The sequence below is a fragment of the Paramisgurnus dabryanus genome, chromosome 8, assembly GCF_030506205.2.
Source record: "Paramisgurnus dabryanus chromosome 8, PD_genome_1.1, whole genome shotgun sequence".
Taxonomy (NCBI): Eukaryota; Metazoa; Chordata; class Actinopteri; order Cypriniformes; family Cobitidae; genus Paramisgurnus; species Paramisgurnus dabryanus.
This window is the reverse complement of record NC_133344.1, coordinates 23,675,563-23,693,066: the sequence shown is the minus strand read 5'-3', so window position 1 is coordinate 23,693,066 and position 17,504 is coordinate 23,675,563. Positions and strand designations below refer to the sequence as shown.

Genomic DNA, 17,504 nt, shown 5'->3' with positions numbered 1-17,504 from the left:
GCAACGCTAAATAACTCTATGGCTAGATACAACTAAAACAAGCTAAAACAACATAAAAGAAGGACATTTCTCAGTGTTATTGTATAGCATTGTTCTAGTTATACCAAGCTTTGGATATTTTATTTGGTAGAAGTGGGGGTAAAAAGCTTGACATCCACTGCCCACACTGATGCACGCCACAAATGTTTCTCTAGTCTAAATAGTGTCGTATAGCGACATCTTCTGGCATTTGAATAGCAGTACTATAGTCATCTTTACATAAGCCATCTTTTAACAGTTTCGCAATATTGAGTGAAAAAAATTAATAAATAAAAAAATACGTTGAGTTACGTGTGAAACGCTGGTGACAATTTAGGAAAGTCAAAGGTTTTAAACACTTTATAGAAATCAGCTTGAATACGGTTCCAAAAAATTTACTTTATTAAATAAATGACGTTACTATATTAACTATACAGGTACGATAAGTAAACCTTTAATTGTTCTTATGTCATCTTTATTAACAATGCACTATTTGACTGTAATGTCACCACCGCTTTCTCTGATTGGCTTAAGGCATCTGCGCTGCTTTGTCATAACAAATGTTTCTGTAGTCTAAATGGTGGCGTATAGCGACATCTCCTGGCATTTTGAATAACAATAGTCATCTTTACATGTCATCTTTAAACAGTTTCACAATACGTTGATTCACGTGAAAAAAATACTTTGAGTCACGTGTGTAACGCTATTAACAATTCAGGAAAGTCAGGGGTTTAAAACACTTTATAGATCCGTTTACTTCATTAAATAGGTGATGTTGAGTTGCAAACCATAGCGTTAATAAATGCTTTACTAAATTTACAGTAGAGTTACGACAAGTACATAATTAATTGTCTCTAAGGTTATTATGTCATCTTTAGTAACAATGCACTATTTGGCTTTGATGTCACCGCCGCTTTCTCTGATTGGCTGATAGCATCTCCGGTGTTTGTCATGAAGCGTCAGCAAATTTTCATAGTTTGTGTTGAAGGTGTTAGGAAGAAGCAAACACATAACATACAAGTCTGGACGAAAAGCGCCGGATCTCTACCAACATCACAATTTTTCATCTAGGCTAGTGAAAAACTGGGAACGTGCAAAAGTAAGTGAGGGAGATACGAAAGATGCCTCAAACACTGTATCGTAATATTATAGTATCATCTAGTGTTACAAGTGTTATCACATACTGTATGGTCTCTGAATATTATTTAACACACGAAACTGCGTGTTTGATCATACATTACAGTTAATCTATCTTTAAGTTAAATAAATATCTGTTAAAGTTAATTGACCATACATAAAACACAGCATATAGGTAGTTTTTTTTGGGGGGGGGGGACTGTCAGAAATTGAAACATGATACATGCTGGAACATTGAAAGAATGAATGAAAGAATAAAGCATCTGGACTATTAGTAGATGAAAAATTTTGGAATATTGCTTTTACAATAATTGGTTTATTTTTCTTAAACAGACGATAAACCAAGAATGGAGTCGACAAACAAGTCTGAGGAGATCACAGAGATGGTGTGTTTACAATCTGATCTGCAAGATGGACAGTAAGATCACTAAACACTTAAAACATTTCCTAGTCATAGTAGCCAACACTACGGTGGCCTCGGGGTGCAAAAATAAATTACAATGGTAAATTACTTATTTACAAGATTAAAAACAAATTTACAACTTTTTAAACAAATTTATAATTTTTTTAACAAATTTACAAGTTTTTTTTTTAACAAATTTACAAGTTTTTTTAACACATTTACAATGAGTGAATAAATGTACAAGTTTTCTAAACAAATTTACAATGATTGAACAAATTTACAAGTTTTTTAAACAAATTTACATGTTTTTTAACATATTTACAATGAGTGAACAAATGTACATGTTTTTTAACAAATTTACAATGAGTGAACAAATTTACACGTTTTTTTAAAAATTTACAAGTGTTCAAACAAATTTACAATGAGCGAACAAAATTACAAGTTTTAAAACAAATGTACGTTTATTACGGAAAGGGTAGGTACAATACACTGACGTCACGCATCTGAGCCTCCGGTGGGAGGAAACCCGGAAGTATCGCCGTGAATCACATGAGAGTTGTGAATGCGATGTTGTGTATTAGGCTGTACATAATATTAACGGAAAGAGAGTGATAATATATAACCTTTCATCGCTTCCGAAGTGACTAAAAGGGATATTGGACCTTATTTTCAGGTAAGTGAAATAGTTTTAGTTAGCTAACGTTAGCTGTCCAAGTTGCACACGTTTTGGATGGCAGTTATCAAAATAATTCACTGACTTTCTCATTAGATTACAGACAACACGAGAGGGTGCTTCAAACTTTTTAATCAGGACTGCATTGTTTGTTCGCTCCCGGGGTTACATAGACTGAAACGAGGAAGTGTGACGAGTTTGTTTACATGGTGCTGTAAACTTCAACCCAGGAGGACACTTCAAAGGAATCAAGGGTGCGTTAACTTGTTCGATGATATAATCTGAATAATCTTTAAAAGATTAGGATTTTATGTAGTGACTAATGAGACGATTTGTTAAAATTACCTATATTTATACTATAAATTATATTTTCATTTAATCATTTAAACCTCTCTGAGTGTGACAGTATTGTAATGTTTTATCATATTACAAAAACTCTAATGTTGCCTAAGCAAACTGTCATTTATGTCAGATAGATAGATAGATAGATAGATAGATAGATAGATAGATAGATAGATAGATAGATAGATAGATAGATAGACTGCCAAGACTGAAATCATGATTATGTTAATTTCCAGTGTCTGTGATATTGAAACACTAAAGGAAGAAGAGGAGGACCACCATTCGTTTCCTGAGCAGAAAAAAAATTAAGCATGTAATTCATTGATGAAAATTAGAACAAATAAATCTCATGACTTCATTGATCTTTCTTTTTTTACATGTAATTTTCTCCTCTTTCTCAATACACAGATCTAACAGTGGTTCTGGGGCATTGCAAGACTATGGTTACCTGGAAACATCTCCTATTATGGAAGATTATCGCAACATTTGTGTCTTGGATCATTTTTTCTTGTTTCTCTGCCACAGATTTAGCTGTAAGGTTTAAAGGTCCCGTTTATCCTGATCCCATTTTTTAAACTTTAGTTGGTGTGTAATGTTGCTGTTAGAGCATAAATAATATCTGTAAAATTATAAAGCTCAAAATTCTATACCAAGCGATATATTTTCTTTAATAGAATTTCCCTTTCAAAGCCTATAGCAAACGGCCAGTTTGGACTACAGCCCTCTACTTCTCGATTGAATGACATCCAAAGAAGAGTTTTTTACTAACCTCTGCCCACTGGAATATGTCAGTCGCCAGCTAAGCTCAAGTGGCTCTACTAAGCTGCTGTTGAATCACAGCACACTAAACAAACTACATAATCAGAACTCGATAGGTATTTCTGAAGGAGGGACTTTATAGAACAAGGAAGACATCAGCTCGTTTTTAGTAAAGTAAAAACAGCGCTAGACCCAGGTGAAAAAGAAATATATTTAAATAGTATTTTTTGGGACATACTTAATATATTTAAAAGCTACTATACTAAATGCATATTAAATGTATTATATTGAACCCACTTCAAATATATTAAATGCATTTCAAGATATATTTAAAGTCAATTTTAATCTATTTGCATTATATTTAATATATTGAAATTGTGTTAAATTGGAACAACTTCAAATATATTTAGTGCAATTTAAGTGTACTTCTTTAAAATTCATTTGAAATGCACTTCTCATACACTTAAAAATACAGTTAGAATACATTTAAAGCTTAATTTAACTGTGCTTTAAGAACACTTTAATAGTACTTCAGCATATTAGAAATATACTAGCATTACATTAATAGAAATGTATTAGCATTACACTTCTATTTTATTATAAAGCTGTTTTTAATATTTAAAATGTTATATTAAAATCATTAAATTTTAAGACACATACACAGATTTTGAATACAGAACAATTTAATATACTTCATATTGTGTTGTGTACATTACAAAAATACCTAAAGTAAATTAATCAAGCACAGAGACATACATAATCTCTTGACCAAAGAGAAACATATAAAACAAATATCAGAGAAATGCAATTACAGAGCTACTTCTATCAAATTGTACAACATTAACATTAAATGTATTAATGAAAAGTACACTATGAATATGCAATCATTAAATATTCATAAGCAATAATTATATAATAATCATAATGTAATTCTCTGCATAAAAAGTTACTGAAAAAAAAATGTTTAAGTGCAATTTAAAGACGGAGTGCACAATGTTTGAAAAACGCTTTGGAAAAGGAAATTGGGCCGACTACCAAAACACACTTGTAGCCAACCAGCAGTAAGGGGCATGTCTACTAACTGAAATCCTTGCCGGGGTTGCGTATGTGTGTGGTGGCTCTATCAAAAGAAGGTCCAGATTCTATTGGGGTAGAGGCATGTTTGTTTAGGTAATTTCAAATGTTAACATTGGCTTTCAAAAATAGTGCACTCCGCCTTTAACCAACTTAAGATAAACCTATAAAAAGCTGAACTAAAACACAAAACAGTTTAGATGTCACATGTTTAAGTGGAGGGTGACTTCTTCTTGCAATTCAGACACCGTAGTAATTGAAGACTGCTTTATCACACGGGCTGTGAAAAGGAAACAGAATATACCAATTAACCAATAATGAATGAACATTTGGCTATCCATGTTTAAAATAAATTGGCATAGATATGCATGTATGGAAGTTTTGTTAACTTCTCAGTTTACCTTTTAAAGCTTTGACTGTATCCTCATCAAGCGTGTCAGTTTATGTGTCACAGCACTCTACAAGTGGGAATGAAGATAGGATTAGAACAGGCTCATGAAATAAAGCAACCTGTGTGTATTACAGGATATGTTTTACATTGATAATTGTGTTTTATTTGAACCTAGATCATTTTCCATTGTTTGTCTATTGTGGTCTTGCAAACTTAAGGTTCACCTCTGTTTAAGGAGATTTAAGGAAATCAGAAATGATGCCAAACAGGGCTCCAGACTGCTATCAAATGGTGGCATTTTGCCACCTAAATTTGAAAGTGTGCCACTGAATTTTACATCCGGTCGCACATGTGCGACCAGCAAATTTGACCTTTTTTTTGTGATATGACCACTGATCTATATAAATGACTGGATTGCGCATAGAACGCTTGATGTAACTGCGTGAGGTGAAGCCAGCGCAGAGTTCGAGCCGCCATCTTGGTATACCCAACCGGCAGAGAGCGTCATTGACTTCCATTCAAAATCATGATCAAAATTTACCCACTTTACAGCGTATCAGTTACACAAGGTTCATTTTTAGGATATGTGTACGTTAATTATTTGTTAATTCTGGTGTTATTTGCAATGTTTATGTTTTAATCGGGCAGGATAATGGATTTATAAAAAACCGTTAAGGTGAGTGTGCTGCATTTGCTAATGACACGGGTATAAATAAAGTTTTTTTTGACATTCAGCTACACTGTGACGGTCAGCGTTATATCTCTAAATAAGTTTAGGTAACTTGTAAGTTAAGATAACATAATTACAAAACTAGCAAATTATTGCATGCACATACTGTACAAAGCATGATTATTTATTTAGATTTCAGAATGAGCACGTTTACTGTCATTAATACGAAATATGTCTGCTGATCTGATACTGTAATAAAGATGAATGTATAACAACTGTTTAAAACGCAAAATGTACAACTTTCAGTAAATAACTATTTACATGCTTTGGACGTTTGTGTTGTAATAATGTACAGGGTAACTTCAGATATAAAAACGAAGACGAGTAAATTGATGTTTTATCATTAAAATCTGATAACGTCCATTGATTAAATAGAACGTTTGGGTATACCAACATGGCCGCGCGGTGGCTTCACAAGTGTGACGTCATGTGCAATCCAGTCATTTATATAGATCAGTGGATATGACACTAATCTGAAACAGCACATTGTACTTTCTGAAACTATAATTAAAGTATTTATTAGTAATACAGTCTAAATTAGTAGACATGTGAATATTTGGTTAGCATGTTGTTTTACCGTGTGTGCCCCTAAAATTTTCAGTTGGGGGCCACTGTGCTCCTAGTAAAAAAAGTTAGTCTGGTGCCCTGCCAAATGGTGCAATGATGACTAGGCCAAGTCCCTTACAGCTTTACAATAAAAAAACGTTTGTTACAAGAATAATTCAAAAGGACAGAAATTAGCCACCTGGAATGGATGTGTTGCAAACGTTTTTCTTCACTCCACATTTGCCCCGATTCAAAAATGTCAATAGCAGTTGATCTGAAAAACAACAGGCAGGTAAATGATGATTAATGATTTGTTTTCGTTTTAAGATTTACTTAACCCGAGTACAATATATTAAGACAATATAATATAATCAAACCCAGCCTCGGCAGTTTTACAATCTCTCATAAAAGTATCCCTTCTTACAATGTCATTTTTGTGTCCATATGTAATTAGAAATACATTTAAAAATATACAAAAAGACAATAAGGTTGTCAAGATTGAACTGATATAAACATTAGCCATTGAACATTACTGGAGTTATAATAACCATATGGTCATATCATGGTATTTTCAGGTAAGACAGCTCAAACATTCATTTTAAACTAACGTTAGCGTTGCAAGAGAAACATTAGAAAAACGTAAACGTGAAATCAAATAGCAACAACAAACTTACCACCAAGAATAAGTCTTTCTATGCGCTATATCTTCATTTGTTCCTGTCTACTTGAGATCTGGTTGGTCATATTTATGTCGCTGTGCTAAAAAAAAAAGAAAGGTTTTAATGATTTCTGAAATGCTTAAGAGAAATGCCTAACGTTAGTCAGAAAATAAAGATGTTCCAATTACCACACGCAACACAGACATAACGTTACATAAAGAAGCTGGGTTAAATGTAATGTAATGTTTTACTTATTTAATAGTTAACTAAATAAAGAAATGTGAAAATCTGTCCTCACTTACCCTCGTGTTGTCTCGTTCATCTCCAAACAAAAAGCGAAATACTTTTTCCCTCAACGTCAGATCCACTAAAACTGCTCATATTTTAAATCGAGTTGTTTTATCTTAGTCCTCTGGTGAAATATGATCGCCGATTAATTAAATAAATACGTTTAATGCAGAGTCGCCATCTAATTTAACAGTTTATACGTTTAATGCAAGCAACCGCATGCCATGCACCGTGAACAACTGAACTAAACTGAACAAGTTTCAAATAGCACCGTGACGTGTTACTATGACAACAACCAATCAGGTTTAGTCACGTGTGTCACGTGTGTTGTTTGAAATTAAACAGTAGCAAACGTAAGATTTTAAGCAAATCTTTGAAAAAATAGCTTATTGTGCAATCGGAATGATATAATGTTGAAATGATTGAGGAAAGTTCAATGTTAGCTTATTACAATTAATGAATCATGTTTTGAAAAAAGTATGTTTTATCCAAATATACTAAAACTTCACTAGAAGTACATTTGTGTTTAGCATATTTCTTAAAAGTGTAATTATGCATATATTTATTACCAGCATACTTTTAGTACACTTAATATAAATACATTAAAAATATTCTTAAGTTTAGCATATTTCTTTAAAATGTAATTAAGTATATATTTATTACCAATGTACTTCTAGTACACTTAATATAAATACATTAAAAATATTCTTAAGTTTAGCATATTTCTTAAAAATGTAATTAAGTATATATTTATTACCAATGTACTTCTAGTACACTTAATATAAATACATTTAAAATATTCTTAAGTTTAGCATATTTCTTAAAAATGTACTTAAGTATATATTTATTACAAGTGTACTTCTAGTATACTTTTAAAAAATATGTTTAAATGCAATTTAACGTATTTTTAATACACTTCAAATAAGTATGTTGGAAATACAAATGTATTATAAACATACTATTTGTATTTTAAGTATATTTTTAATACATTAAATACTACGTCTTTTTGACCTGGGGAGAGTATGTGAAAAATATTGTCTTTTTTACACACAAAACATGAACACACGCTATATTGCACACCATAAACACAATCATAGTTTGTGTTAAATACTCTCATTCTCACGGCACCCATTCACTGCAGAGGATCCCATTGTAAGCAATGTAATGCTTAATTTCTCCAAATCTGTTCCAGTGAAAAAACAAACCATCTATATCTTGGGTGAAACATTACTTTAATCCCAAAAACAAACGTTTTTCATTTAAATGTTTTTACTTTGCTTTATTGTTACAATTTGTACAGTAGATAGAAAATATACATTGGAACAAATGTATATACAGTGGTGTGAAAAGGTGTTAGCCCCCATCCAGATTTCCCATGTTATTATTGCATATTTGTCACACTTTAATGTTTCAGATCATCAAACAAATTCAAATATTAGTCAAAAAATAAAACCCAACACAACATGCATTTTTTAAATGAAGGTTTTTATTATTAAGGGAAAAAATCAAAACTACATGGCCCTGTGTAAAAAAGTGTGTTAGTACCCACTGGCTTTTAATGTAAATATGTTTGGTTCTAAAAATGTACATATATATTTTTTCATACTTGAGACAATATACATTGAAGTTCATTTATAAATAAAACTATATTTTGAACAATGAGTGAAATTAAGTTTCTTTAATGTAGAAATGAGTTGTTCTAAAACTGTAAAGTTATTTACTTAACACGTATCTAATGTGTGCATTGCATGTCTGTTAGAAGTGTGTGTGCTATTCCTGGGTTTATAAGCATGTGTTAAGCAGCCAGTAGTTAAAAAACGAGTCCAACTTAATTTTTACTGACTTCCATTTCTCTAAATATACTATTTGGAGGGTTTAGCCTCCGCCCACATCTCCATCAAAGTAAATGCGTTCCAGGTGGATTCGGAAGTCAGTTCTGGTTTTGACAAAAAAAAATCACACCATGTTATCCCTGTGATTCCTCTGATAGTGTCCTCCTGGGGCCCGTTCTTCGTACGTCGCTAACTCAGTTAGCTGGATTTGATTGTTGATGATTTGGCATGATCTTGGATTATTTGGTTCTTCGAAGCTCATTCTAGACTTGCTGTCATAGCAACAGGTCCGTAAGCTCAAACCTGCTCAGGAGCAGGCTTATTTCATGTAAACAAGATTAGTTTGTACCTATTTAAGCGGATGTGATACAGAAAGTCTGAGGCAGTCGCGTATTCTCCATTATACGAGCGCAATCTGCGTAAGATGCATGATTAATATAAAGAGCTTTTCAAATTCAACACATAATAAAAAAGATATATTAATTAAATCTTTTAGTGATGTTATTTAAAAAATATATAATATAACAAATATATTTGTTCTGTACTTGTGCGACTTGTTTTTGTGTAACAGTTGTTTGATTATTATTCTTAAACGAATGACAAGACAAACATGCTGATCACATTCATTTTAAATTTGTTTGAATTAATCATACCCAGCACTAATAGATGTTATGTACAATAAAGACTATTACTCAGTGTAAAATAATTTTCATTTGAATAAACTAATCTCCCATTTTAGTTTTTTCTTTAGATTGTCAATTAGCTTACAAAGTCATGCATGAAAGGGTTTTCGTTTAGTAATTTCTATCTGTTCTATCTTTAAAACGTTGTCTACAAATATGTTACCCTGTCCCCGTTCTGTGACAAAAATGACCAAAATAACCAAATAAGTTTTTTGCACATATTTTCACATATCTTTATCTTCTTTACTACACTTTTCGATGCAGACTCAGCAGATGCAGGACTTTCAGTTAACGTGGAATACTGCTAATATAGTCAGAAATCAGTTAAGAATAATGCAGTTGAAGTAAACTTATTTAACCACTTGCATATAGTTTCTCTAAAGGACTGTCATCTGAGAGGATTTCTTTGTCATGTGCATTGCTATCAGAAACGATTGCATTTTATAATCTTTTGATGTAGAATAACATTACCATTCCCTTACTGCACATCATACTTTATTTACCACATTCTTGGAAACTGCTAAAAGTGTTGGTGTATTATCTACAACTGCACAAAAGAGAGGAAAACACAATCTTATAATAAACTACAATTCGAATTGTATTTATCAGGAATTAAATTGTTGCATTGGCTGTGGGTTTAAGAAAGAGCAACTGCTCCAGAGATGATCTGCACAATCAATCAGTTTAGAGACATCACTCCTGCCAGCATATTACATGAAGATGCAGGACCACCACCTGTTTTTATTCTGCTTTTTATGTTGCTGTTTCAAACAGATAAAACAGGATTTTAACTGTTTTTAAAATAGATTTAAAGTACTTTAGGAGCATCAAATTTTAATTACAATCATTAATTTCAATCTTTGACAAGCATAAAGATATCAAGATTATATTTTTACAGAAAATTTTACATTATTTTTGGTGATTTATGTAAAGTAGCTTTAACTGGGTTTTTAATTTCAGTGTCATAAAAAGTTCACAACCTTTCATCAGTAGCTCTCAGCCTGCAGGGGTTAAAAAATGGGCGTGTTCTTGGCCATTGTAACAACTGGCCAATCACAGCGTGGCTGATCAGTGTTTCTACTATCGATATGTATTGCCTTTTCTTGCAGTGCACGAACGCGCAGTGATCTCAGATAGTTCAATCCTGCCATACTAATCATCAACAGCAGTGGTGTTCAAAGAACCAAATAAGCGAGATCATAATTAGTGAGATCTAAATATCTTAGATGTCTCATTTGATCTCGGATGTATTAAGCAACGTACGAAGAACGGGCCCCTGGGTTGGAGTTTACAGCACCATGTAAACAAACTCGTCACGCTTCCCCGTTTCAGTCTATGTAACCCCGGGAGCGAACGAACAATGCAGTCCAAAAAGTTTGAAGCACCCTCTCGTGTTGTCTGTAATCTAATGAGAAAGTCAGTGAATTATTTTGATAACTGCCATCCAAAACGTGTGCAACTTGGAAAGCTAGCGTTAGCTAACTAAAACTATTTCACTTACCTGAAAATAAGGTCCAATATCCCTTTTAGTCACTTCGGAAGCGATGAAAGGTTATATATTATCACTCTCTTTCCGTTAATATTATGTACAGCCTAATACACAACATCGCATTCACAACTCTCATGTGATTCACGGCGATACTTCCGGGTTTCCTCCCACCGGAGGCTCAGATGCGTGACGTCAGCGTATTGTACCTACCCTTTCCGTAATAAACGTACATTTGTTTTAAAACTTGTAATTTTGTTCGCTCATTGTAAATTTGTTTGAACACTTGTAAATTTTTAAAAAAACGTGTAAATTTGTTCACTCATTGTAAATTTGTTAAAAAACATGTACATTTGTTCACTCATTGTAAATATGTTAAAAAACATGTAAATTTGTTTAAAAAACTTGTAAATTTGTTCAATCATTGTAAATTTGTTTAGAAAACTTGTACATTTATTCACTCATTGTAAATGTGTTAAAAAAACTTGTAAATTTGTTAAAAAAAACTTGTAAATTTGTTAAAAAAACTTGTACATTTGTTTTTAATATTGTAAATAAGTAATTTACCATTGTAATTTATTTTTGCCTTTCCAGGCCACGGTACTACACAATATATAAGAAAATGTATAATCTGTTGACAATATATATATGCTTAGTGTTTGACTCATTATTTAAGTCATCTACAATTACTTCTCTATGGCACTTGTGTTCTACAGAATGAAGCAGGTTGTTGTGGACAATCATAAAATCTTGTTGGTGCGTAATAAGGGTGAATTTACTGCTGTGGGTGGTCTTTGCACTCATTATGGTGTACCACTTATCAAAGGTAAAGTAAGGCTTTACATTTAATCACAATAACCGTCACGAGCAAGAACACATGACTAATGCTGTTTATTGCTTAGTTTCATGTAAAGGTTATGTTTCTTGAAATTCATTTTTGTTATTATGATTTATTAGGTAACATTGACATTTAAATCTACAGAAGAATTATGTTTTAAACAATCAAACAATCAGTTAGCTCAGGTATAAATGAGGTCATCTTAATGCACAGGTGCGCTGGTTGGAGATCGAGTTCGGTGCCCATTACATGGGGCGTGTTTCAATACTAAAACTGGAGATATTGAGGAATTTCCTGGGCTGGACTGTCTGCCTACATACAAGGTACTGTAGTAATTAATACAGTAACTTCACTTCAGGAATTTTGTTTTGCAAAATACTTTGTAATTTATTTCCTGAATGGCACTTATCCGTTTCCACTATCCTGTTAAGGTCAAAGTTGAGGATGGGAAAGTTTACATCACTGCTGGAAAAAAGGTTAGTCTGTTAGCAGTCTTAGTTTGTCTGTAACATACTGCTTTTGCATTTGAATAAATGTTATGTCACATTCACTTAATCTCAGATGCAGAACAAGCGAGTTAAGGAAATGAGTGTTAGAGTCCCTGGGGTCAGTCATACTTTTGTGATAATTGGAGGAGGTGAGCAAAAGACACGGAGGTCGGATTACCAGTACATGCCCTTATATTGTTCATTTGCATATTTAATGTAAATGTAGTATGTATATCCTAGTCTGTCATGGTGGTAATGCGAAATTTGTTTTTGCACGTTTGCAGGTCCAGCTTCTTTGCAGTGCGCAGAAACCCTTCGACAGAATCCTAACGAAGGGAGAATTATAATAGTTAGCAAAGATGAGCAGTTACCGCTGGATAAGACCAAGCTCAGCAAGGTTGGAACTCTTTAAGCATTGATGAAATAAAACTGATGTGTTTATGTTTTTTGTTGACCATTCACTATTTTTATTCTAGGCAATGAATATTGAAATTGAAAAGATACTGCTTCGGCAGGGGGACTTCTTTCAAAAGTATGGGATCGAAGTATGGACTAAGAAGGAGGTGAGTGTTTCATATTTCATTAATATACTGTATATCTTTTTTTTTTAAATCCTGGACAATATTTTCCTTCAAAGGTAATGTCTGTTGACACAGAGGCAAAAACGGTTACTCTCAATGATGGCACTAAACAACACTATGACCAGCTCTTGATTTCTACAGGTGCCAGGTTAGATTATGTATTGTTTTCTGATGGAGCAAAAGTTACAAAAAGGCAAATTGAAGAGCTTAACTTAATAAAATTCTTAAAGCGCTACTTCAGCCAAATATCAAAATGACCCCCTTAAGCATATGTCCATCATCTTCTTTTAGACCAACACATTTGAAGTTATTTTAGTAAATGTCCTTGCTTTTCCAAGCTTATAATGGGAGAAAACAAGAATCAGGGAACAACTTCTGACCTTGATTCCCCAAAAAGTGCATTCATCCTTCACAAAGGTAATCCACACGACTCCAAGGGGTTAATAAAGGTCGTTTGGGTGTATTCAATGCTATATTTTAAAAAATATCCATATTTTAAACTTTATAAACTAACTAGCTTCCGGTAACAACAGCATCTTGAACAGATGCGATTCAAGAAAGTCACCTTTGCAACGTTCCCATGGCAATGAATGCTCACTACGCTACAACTGGTGGTGTTACAGGAAGCGGGATATTACAGTTTATAAAGTTTGAAATATGAATATTTTTCTTACAAAATTGCATCTTGCATCCTGCAGAAGACCTTTATTAACCCATTAGAGTCGTGTGGATTACCTCTATGAAGGATTGATGCACTTTTAGGGGTTTATAGTCAGAAGTTGTTCCCAGAGCAAGGACATTTACTAAAATAACTCCAAATGTGCTTGTCTGAAAGATGATGGACATGTGTGTATCTGGGATTGCTTGATGGTGAGTAAATCATTGGGAAATTTTGATATTTAGCTGGAGCATCCCTTGAACATTGGCACATTTTAACAGGATGCTTGATGGGTGATGTTGGATTGTGTACTTTCTTTAGACCCAGACCACTGCAATGCCCTGGCGCTGAGCTAAAAAATGTGAAATTGCTGCAGAGCTATAAGGATGCCATTGAAATTCATCAGATCAGTGTGGGGAAAAGAGCAGTAATTGTTGGAACTTCATTTATAGGTATTCAGAAACATTAAAACAAAAGTTTTCCACACACGCATAGCTAATGGCACTTTGGCAAATGGTGACTTTTAATTTTAATCAGGAATGGAGGTTGCAGCTTATTTGTCAGACAAGGCATCCAGTGTTACTGTTATTGGAAACAGCAAGTTTCCTTTCCAGTCATCCCTGGGTCCAGATATTGGAAAAGTGACAATGCAGGTCAGTAGACGTTGCAGTAGTTTCCTCATCATTGGTTTATTACTGTACAAATGCTGGAACAATAATGATTCTCTGTTACAGATGTTGGAGGAAAAAAAAGTGAAGTTTTACATGTGCAATGGTGTGACTGAAATTCGTGGTGAAAATGGAAAGGTAAGTCGAAGCATAAAAATGACATAAATAATGAAACAAAACATATGTGACTACAACATCATAATAAATACATCATACACAATTATATAGGTCAAGGAAGTTGTTTTAAAAAATGGTGAAGTCCTTCCAGCAGACATTGTAATTGTGGGCATTGGTATGTGTACAAATATTTTTTTAAATGTACAGCATTTTTATAAATCCATCAGGGAGAAGCTGTAAATATTTCACTATATCACCTTTATTCCTTTTAAGGTGTCATACCCAACACAGATTTCCTTAAGGGAACATTAGTGGAAATTGATTCCCAGAAGGCTGTTGTCGTTGATAAGGTAACAGGCCTCACATCCCATAAAGCATACACAACAGTTTCATTCTCAAATGTAGTCATTGTTTATGAGGTCTGTGTTTTTTTAGTTCATGAGAACTAACATTCCTGATATCTTTGGTGCTGGAGATGTGGTGTCCTTTCCACTTCCTCTGGTCGGGCATAGGAGGGTCAATATTGGACACTGGCAGCTGGCACAAGCTCATGGTACCACATGATTTTATAATGAATTCTCAGGGTTACCATCTAAAAATAAAACTGTGAAATGAGTGTAAAATATGTGGCTATGGTTCAACACAGGACGAATTGCTGGCCTAAGTATGCTGAACCAACATGTCCCAATAAACACTGTACCATACTTCTGGACCATGTTGTTAGGGAAAGGAATCCGATATGCAGGTGACTAAGATATATTTCTCTGTGCAAAATATATGAATATATGAACAGAATTGAACTTCAAGTACGTTTTATTGATTCTTTAAGGCTATGGAGAGGGATACACTGAAATTGTTTTCAAAGGAAGTACTGAAGAGAAAAAGTTTTTGGCGTTTTATATCAAGTAAGCAGTTTCTTAACACTCAAGATACTTTGAAAAGGTGATAAAATGTTTTACTCATTGAAAATGAAATAGCTTTTCGTTCATCACTTTGTTTATTAACATAATTTAGAGATGATCAAGTTGTTGCAGCTGCCAGCATGAATTTTGACCCTGCTGTCTCGAGGGTGGCGGAAATGTTATTGATGGGGAAGAAAATCACTAAGACTCAAGCACAGTGAGTATTAATAGGTTGGAAACACAAAGCAATGTGTCTACATGTAACCATGTAAATCAGAATCATTACCATAAGTATATCTTTTGAATGTAGCCTATATGGTTCAATGACATGTCATGCATCTTTTTGTGTCTGGGTGCATTGTGTACTATAAAAATAACTTGATACGTTTATGATGTGTCCTATTTGGTTTAAATAAATTTTCAGTATTTTTTTAAATAATAAATAAATATTTTTGTTTTGGTATCTTAACTTAAAAAATGGCAGGCGGGGCAGCTGTCTGTATAAATTAGCAGTTCAAGGCAACAGTTAAAACTTGTGTTTAAATGATTAATATTTCAGAATAGGATACTTTGGAATTATTTTATGTCCGAAACCTATAAACTAATTTTAATCAGTAATTGTTGGGATGTTAGGATAATTGAAAAACTTTTGTCCAAAAATACTTTTATTAATAAGTTAACAAGTATAAACAGTAAACACACATGATTCAGTGAAAATTTTTTTACTTGGATGTTATGAATTTGCTTGTACACTTTTTGTGTCGGTTAGAGAAAAAATACTATTTTATTTAACATTTTAATTGTATTTAAAAAGTAAGTATATTTATGAATTTGATATCACAGGCAAAAGCAGCATCCAAGTTAATATCTGTTAAATGTAAACTCATTTCAGAGAACAGGTGGTGCAACCAGAAAGTCAAAGGGGTACAACTGCTATGAATGACCCTAAAAAAACATTATGCTAAACAATTTAAATAAGCTAGAAAATTTGGTAATAATTTGTTTAAATTTTTTAAATAAATAATATATCTTGTTTTAAATTATTATTAAATTTAAAGTTCTCAAATGTTAGTTTTATGGTAAAGTTGTTTTATTCTTCCAAACTTTTTTCAGGAATATAATTTTAAATGCCACTATCAAAAAAAAAAAAAAAAGGGAATCAGCATGACACAGGGAGCACATTTAAATTTATCTGCCACCATGTAGCCAATATTTGTTTGTACCACATGGCATTTTTATGGGCATATAAAAAATATAGTGGAAAAACATTAAAATGCACTGACATGTTGTTCAATAAACCAAAAAAAAATAAAATAAGTGTTAAGGAACATGATTTGTAATTGAACTTATACTGTTATATACATATACTTTATCTAAAAAGCAAAGCTTGTTAAAATACAAGATTTTCTCTTCTGTCATAGATCCGATGACCTTAGCTGGTTGCAGCTCCCATAGAAGACCTTAAGCAACCATTTCTGTGTTGTTTAGAGTTTGTCTGTCTATTGTTTTATTGAAATGTCTAACCTCTTATCTTCAGTACAAAATATAACTTTTAAGTACTGTTTTCCATTATCAAATGTTGTTTTGTGCTATGTAAACTTCTTTGTCAGCCAGAAAGAGTTTTGAGTTCAGGTGCAGCTGTTCTTAAAAACAGCTGAAGATCCACTGCAGCACATGTCGTGTCATCAGTGTGACATTTGTCTGTGGAGATGATTTAAAACACAAGACCTTTTTGTTACCTGTTCTCTGCTTATATGTATAAGGGCAGATGATAGAAAAAAAAATAAAAAAATTACTATGCAGGGCTACTTGGTACTATTACTTTAATACTTGTCCAACATGCATTTTAATTTAATTAATTATGATTTATTTTACTACTAAAATGTACTAATATTTAATGTACATTTCTAAAAGCTACTGTAAAATTTATTTTATTGGTGAAAAAGTTCTATAACAAAATGAACAGATAACCCATAACTTTAAATAGAAGCTGTCTGGACAGATCTGTAAAGATTTACAAAACAAATGTTATAAAACAGTATAAGATAAAACGTTTCCCCTTGTCATTTTTTTTTTTTTTGTATTGTGGGCTTCCTCAGTCATAAAAAATATTTATAATTGTGTATTTAATTACAAAAGCTTTTGAAAATGAATATAAATACAATTGATTTTTTTTGTATTGTGTGCTTCCTCAGTCAAAAAAAATATTAATAATTGTGTATTTAATTACA

General features: G+C 32.7%; 1 protein-coding gene and 2 long non-coding RNA genes across 5 annotated transcripts in view; 2 read left to right on the top strand and 1 right to left on the bottom strand.

Annotated features, from left to right (window-relative positions):
• Positions 1-17,504, top strand: part of aifm4 (apoptosis inducing factor mitochondria associated 4) — a 19,341-nt gene extending 1,837 nt beyond the window's left edge. Inside the window, exons 1-19 of one of the 2 annotated variants that reach the window (XM_073815610.1) lie at positions 848-1,117; positions 1,489-1,573; positions 11,738-11,847; positions 12,073-12,182; positions 12,291-12,335; positions 12,421-12,496; positions 12,632-12,744; positions 12,824-12,910; positions 12,985-13,076; positions 13,908-14,038; positions 14,124-14,239; positions 14,321-14,392; positions 14,483-14,546; positions 14,645-14,721; positions 14,807-14,924; positions 15,018-15,116; positions 15,201-15,276; positions 15,386-15,490; positions 16,695-17,504. In XM_073815610.1, coding sequence (XP_073671711.1) covers positions 1,503-1,573; positions 11,738-11,847; positions 12,073-12,182; positions 12,291-12,335; positions 12,421-12,496; positions 12,632-12,744; positions 12,824-12,910; positions 12,985-13,076; positions 13,908-14,038; positions 14,124-14,239; positions 14,321-14,392; positions 14,483-14,546; positions 14,645-14,721; positions 14,807-14,924; positions 15,018-15,116; positions 15,201-15,276; positions 15,386-15,490; positions 16,695-16,728 — 1,596 coding nt within the window. In that variant the 5' untranslated portion in view covers positions 848-1,117; positions 1,489-1,502 and the 3' untranslated portion in view covers positions 16,729-17,504. Of the gene's footprint in view, positions 1-847; positions 1,118-1,488; positions 1,574-11,737; positions 11,848-12,072; positions 12,183-12,290; positions 12,336-12,420; positions 12,497-12,631; positions 12,745-12,823; positions 12,911-12,984; positions 13,077-13,907; positions 14,039-14,123; positions 14,240-14,320; positions 14,393-14,482; positions 14,547-14,644; positions 14,722-14,806; positions 14,925-15,017; positions 15,117-15,200; positions 15,277-15,385; positions 15,491-16,694 lie in introns of those variants that run through there. The other variant, XM_073815609.1, reaches the window with a different exon arrangement.
• LOC135771039 (uncharacterized) lies at positions 2,066-3,502 on the top strand. The gene is made up of 4 exons (XR_010542827.2): positions 2,066-2,231; positions 2,328-2,485; positions 2,810-2,886; positions 2,982-3,502. It is a non-coding gene; the product is annotated as an uncharacterized lncRNA (long non-coding RNA).
• Positions 3,725-7,604, bottom strand: LOC135771040 (uncharacterized). Of its 2 annotated transcripts, XR_010542829.2 has the most exons (5): positions 7,035-7,604; positions 6,748-6,832; positions 6,273-6,347; positions 4,808-4,864; positions 3,725-4,686 (listed from the first exon to the last, which is right to left on the bottom strand). It is a non-coding gene; the product is annotated as an uncharacterized lncRNA (long non-coding RNA). The 2 variants fall into 2 exon arrangements; XR_010542828.2 differs by having other exon boundaries at positions 3,769-4,686; positions 6,748-7,596.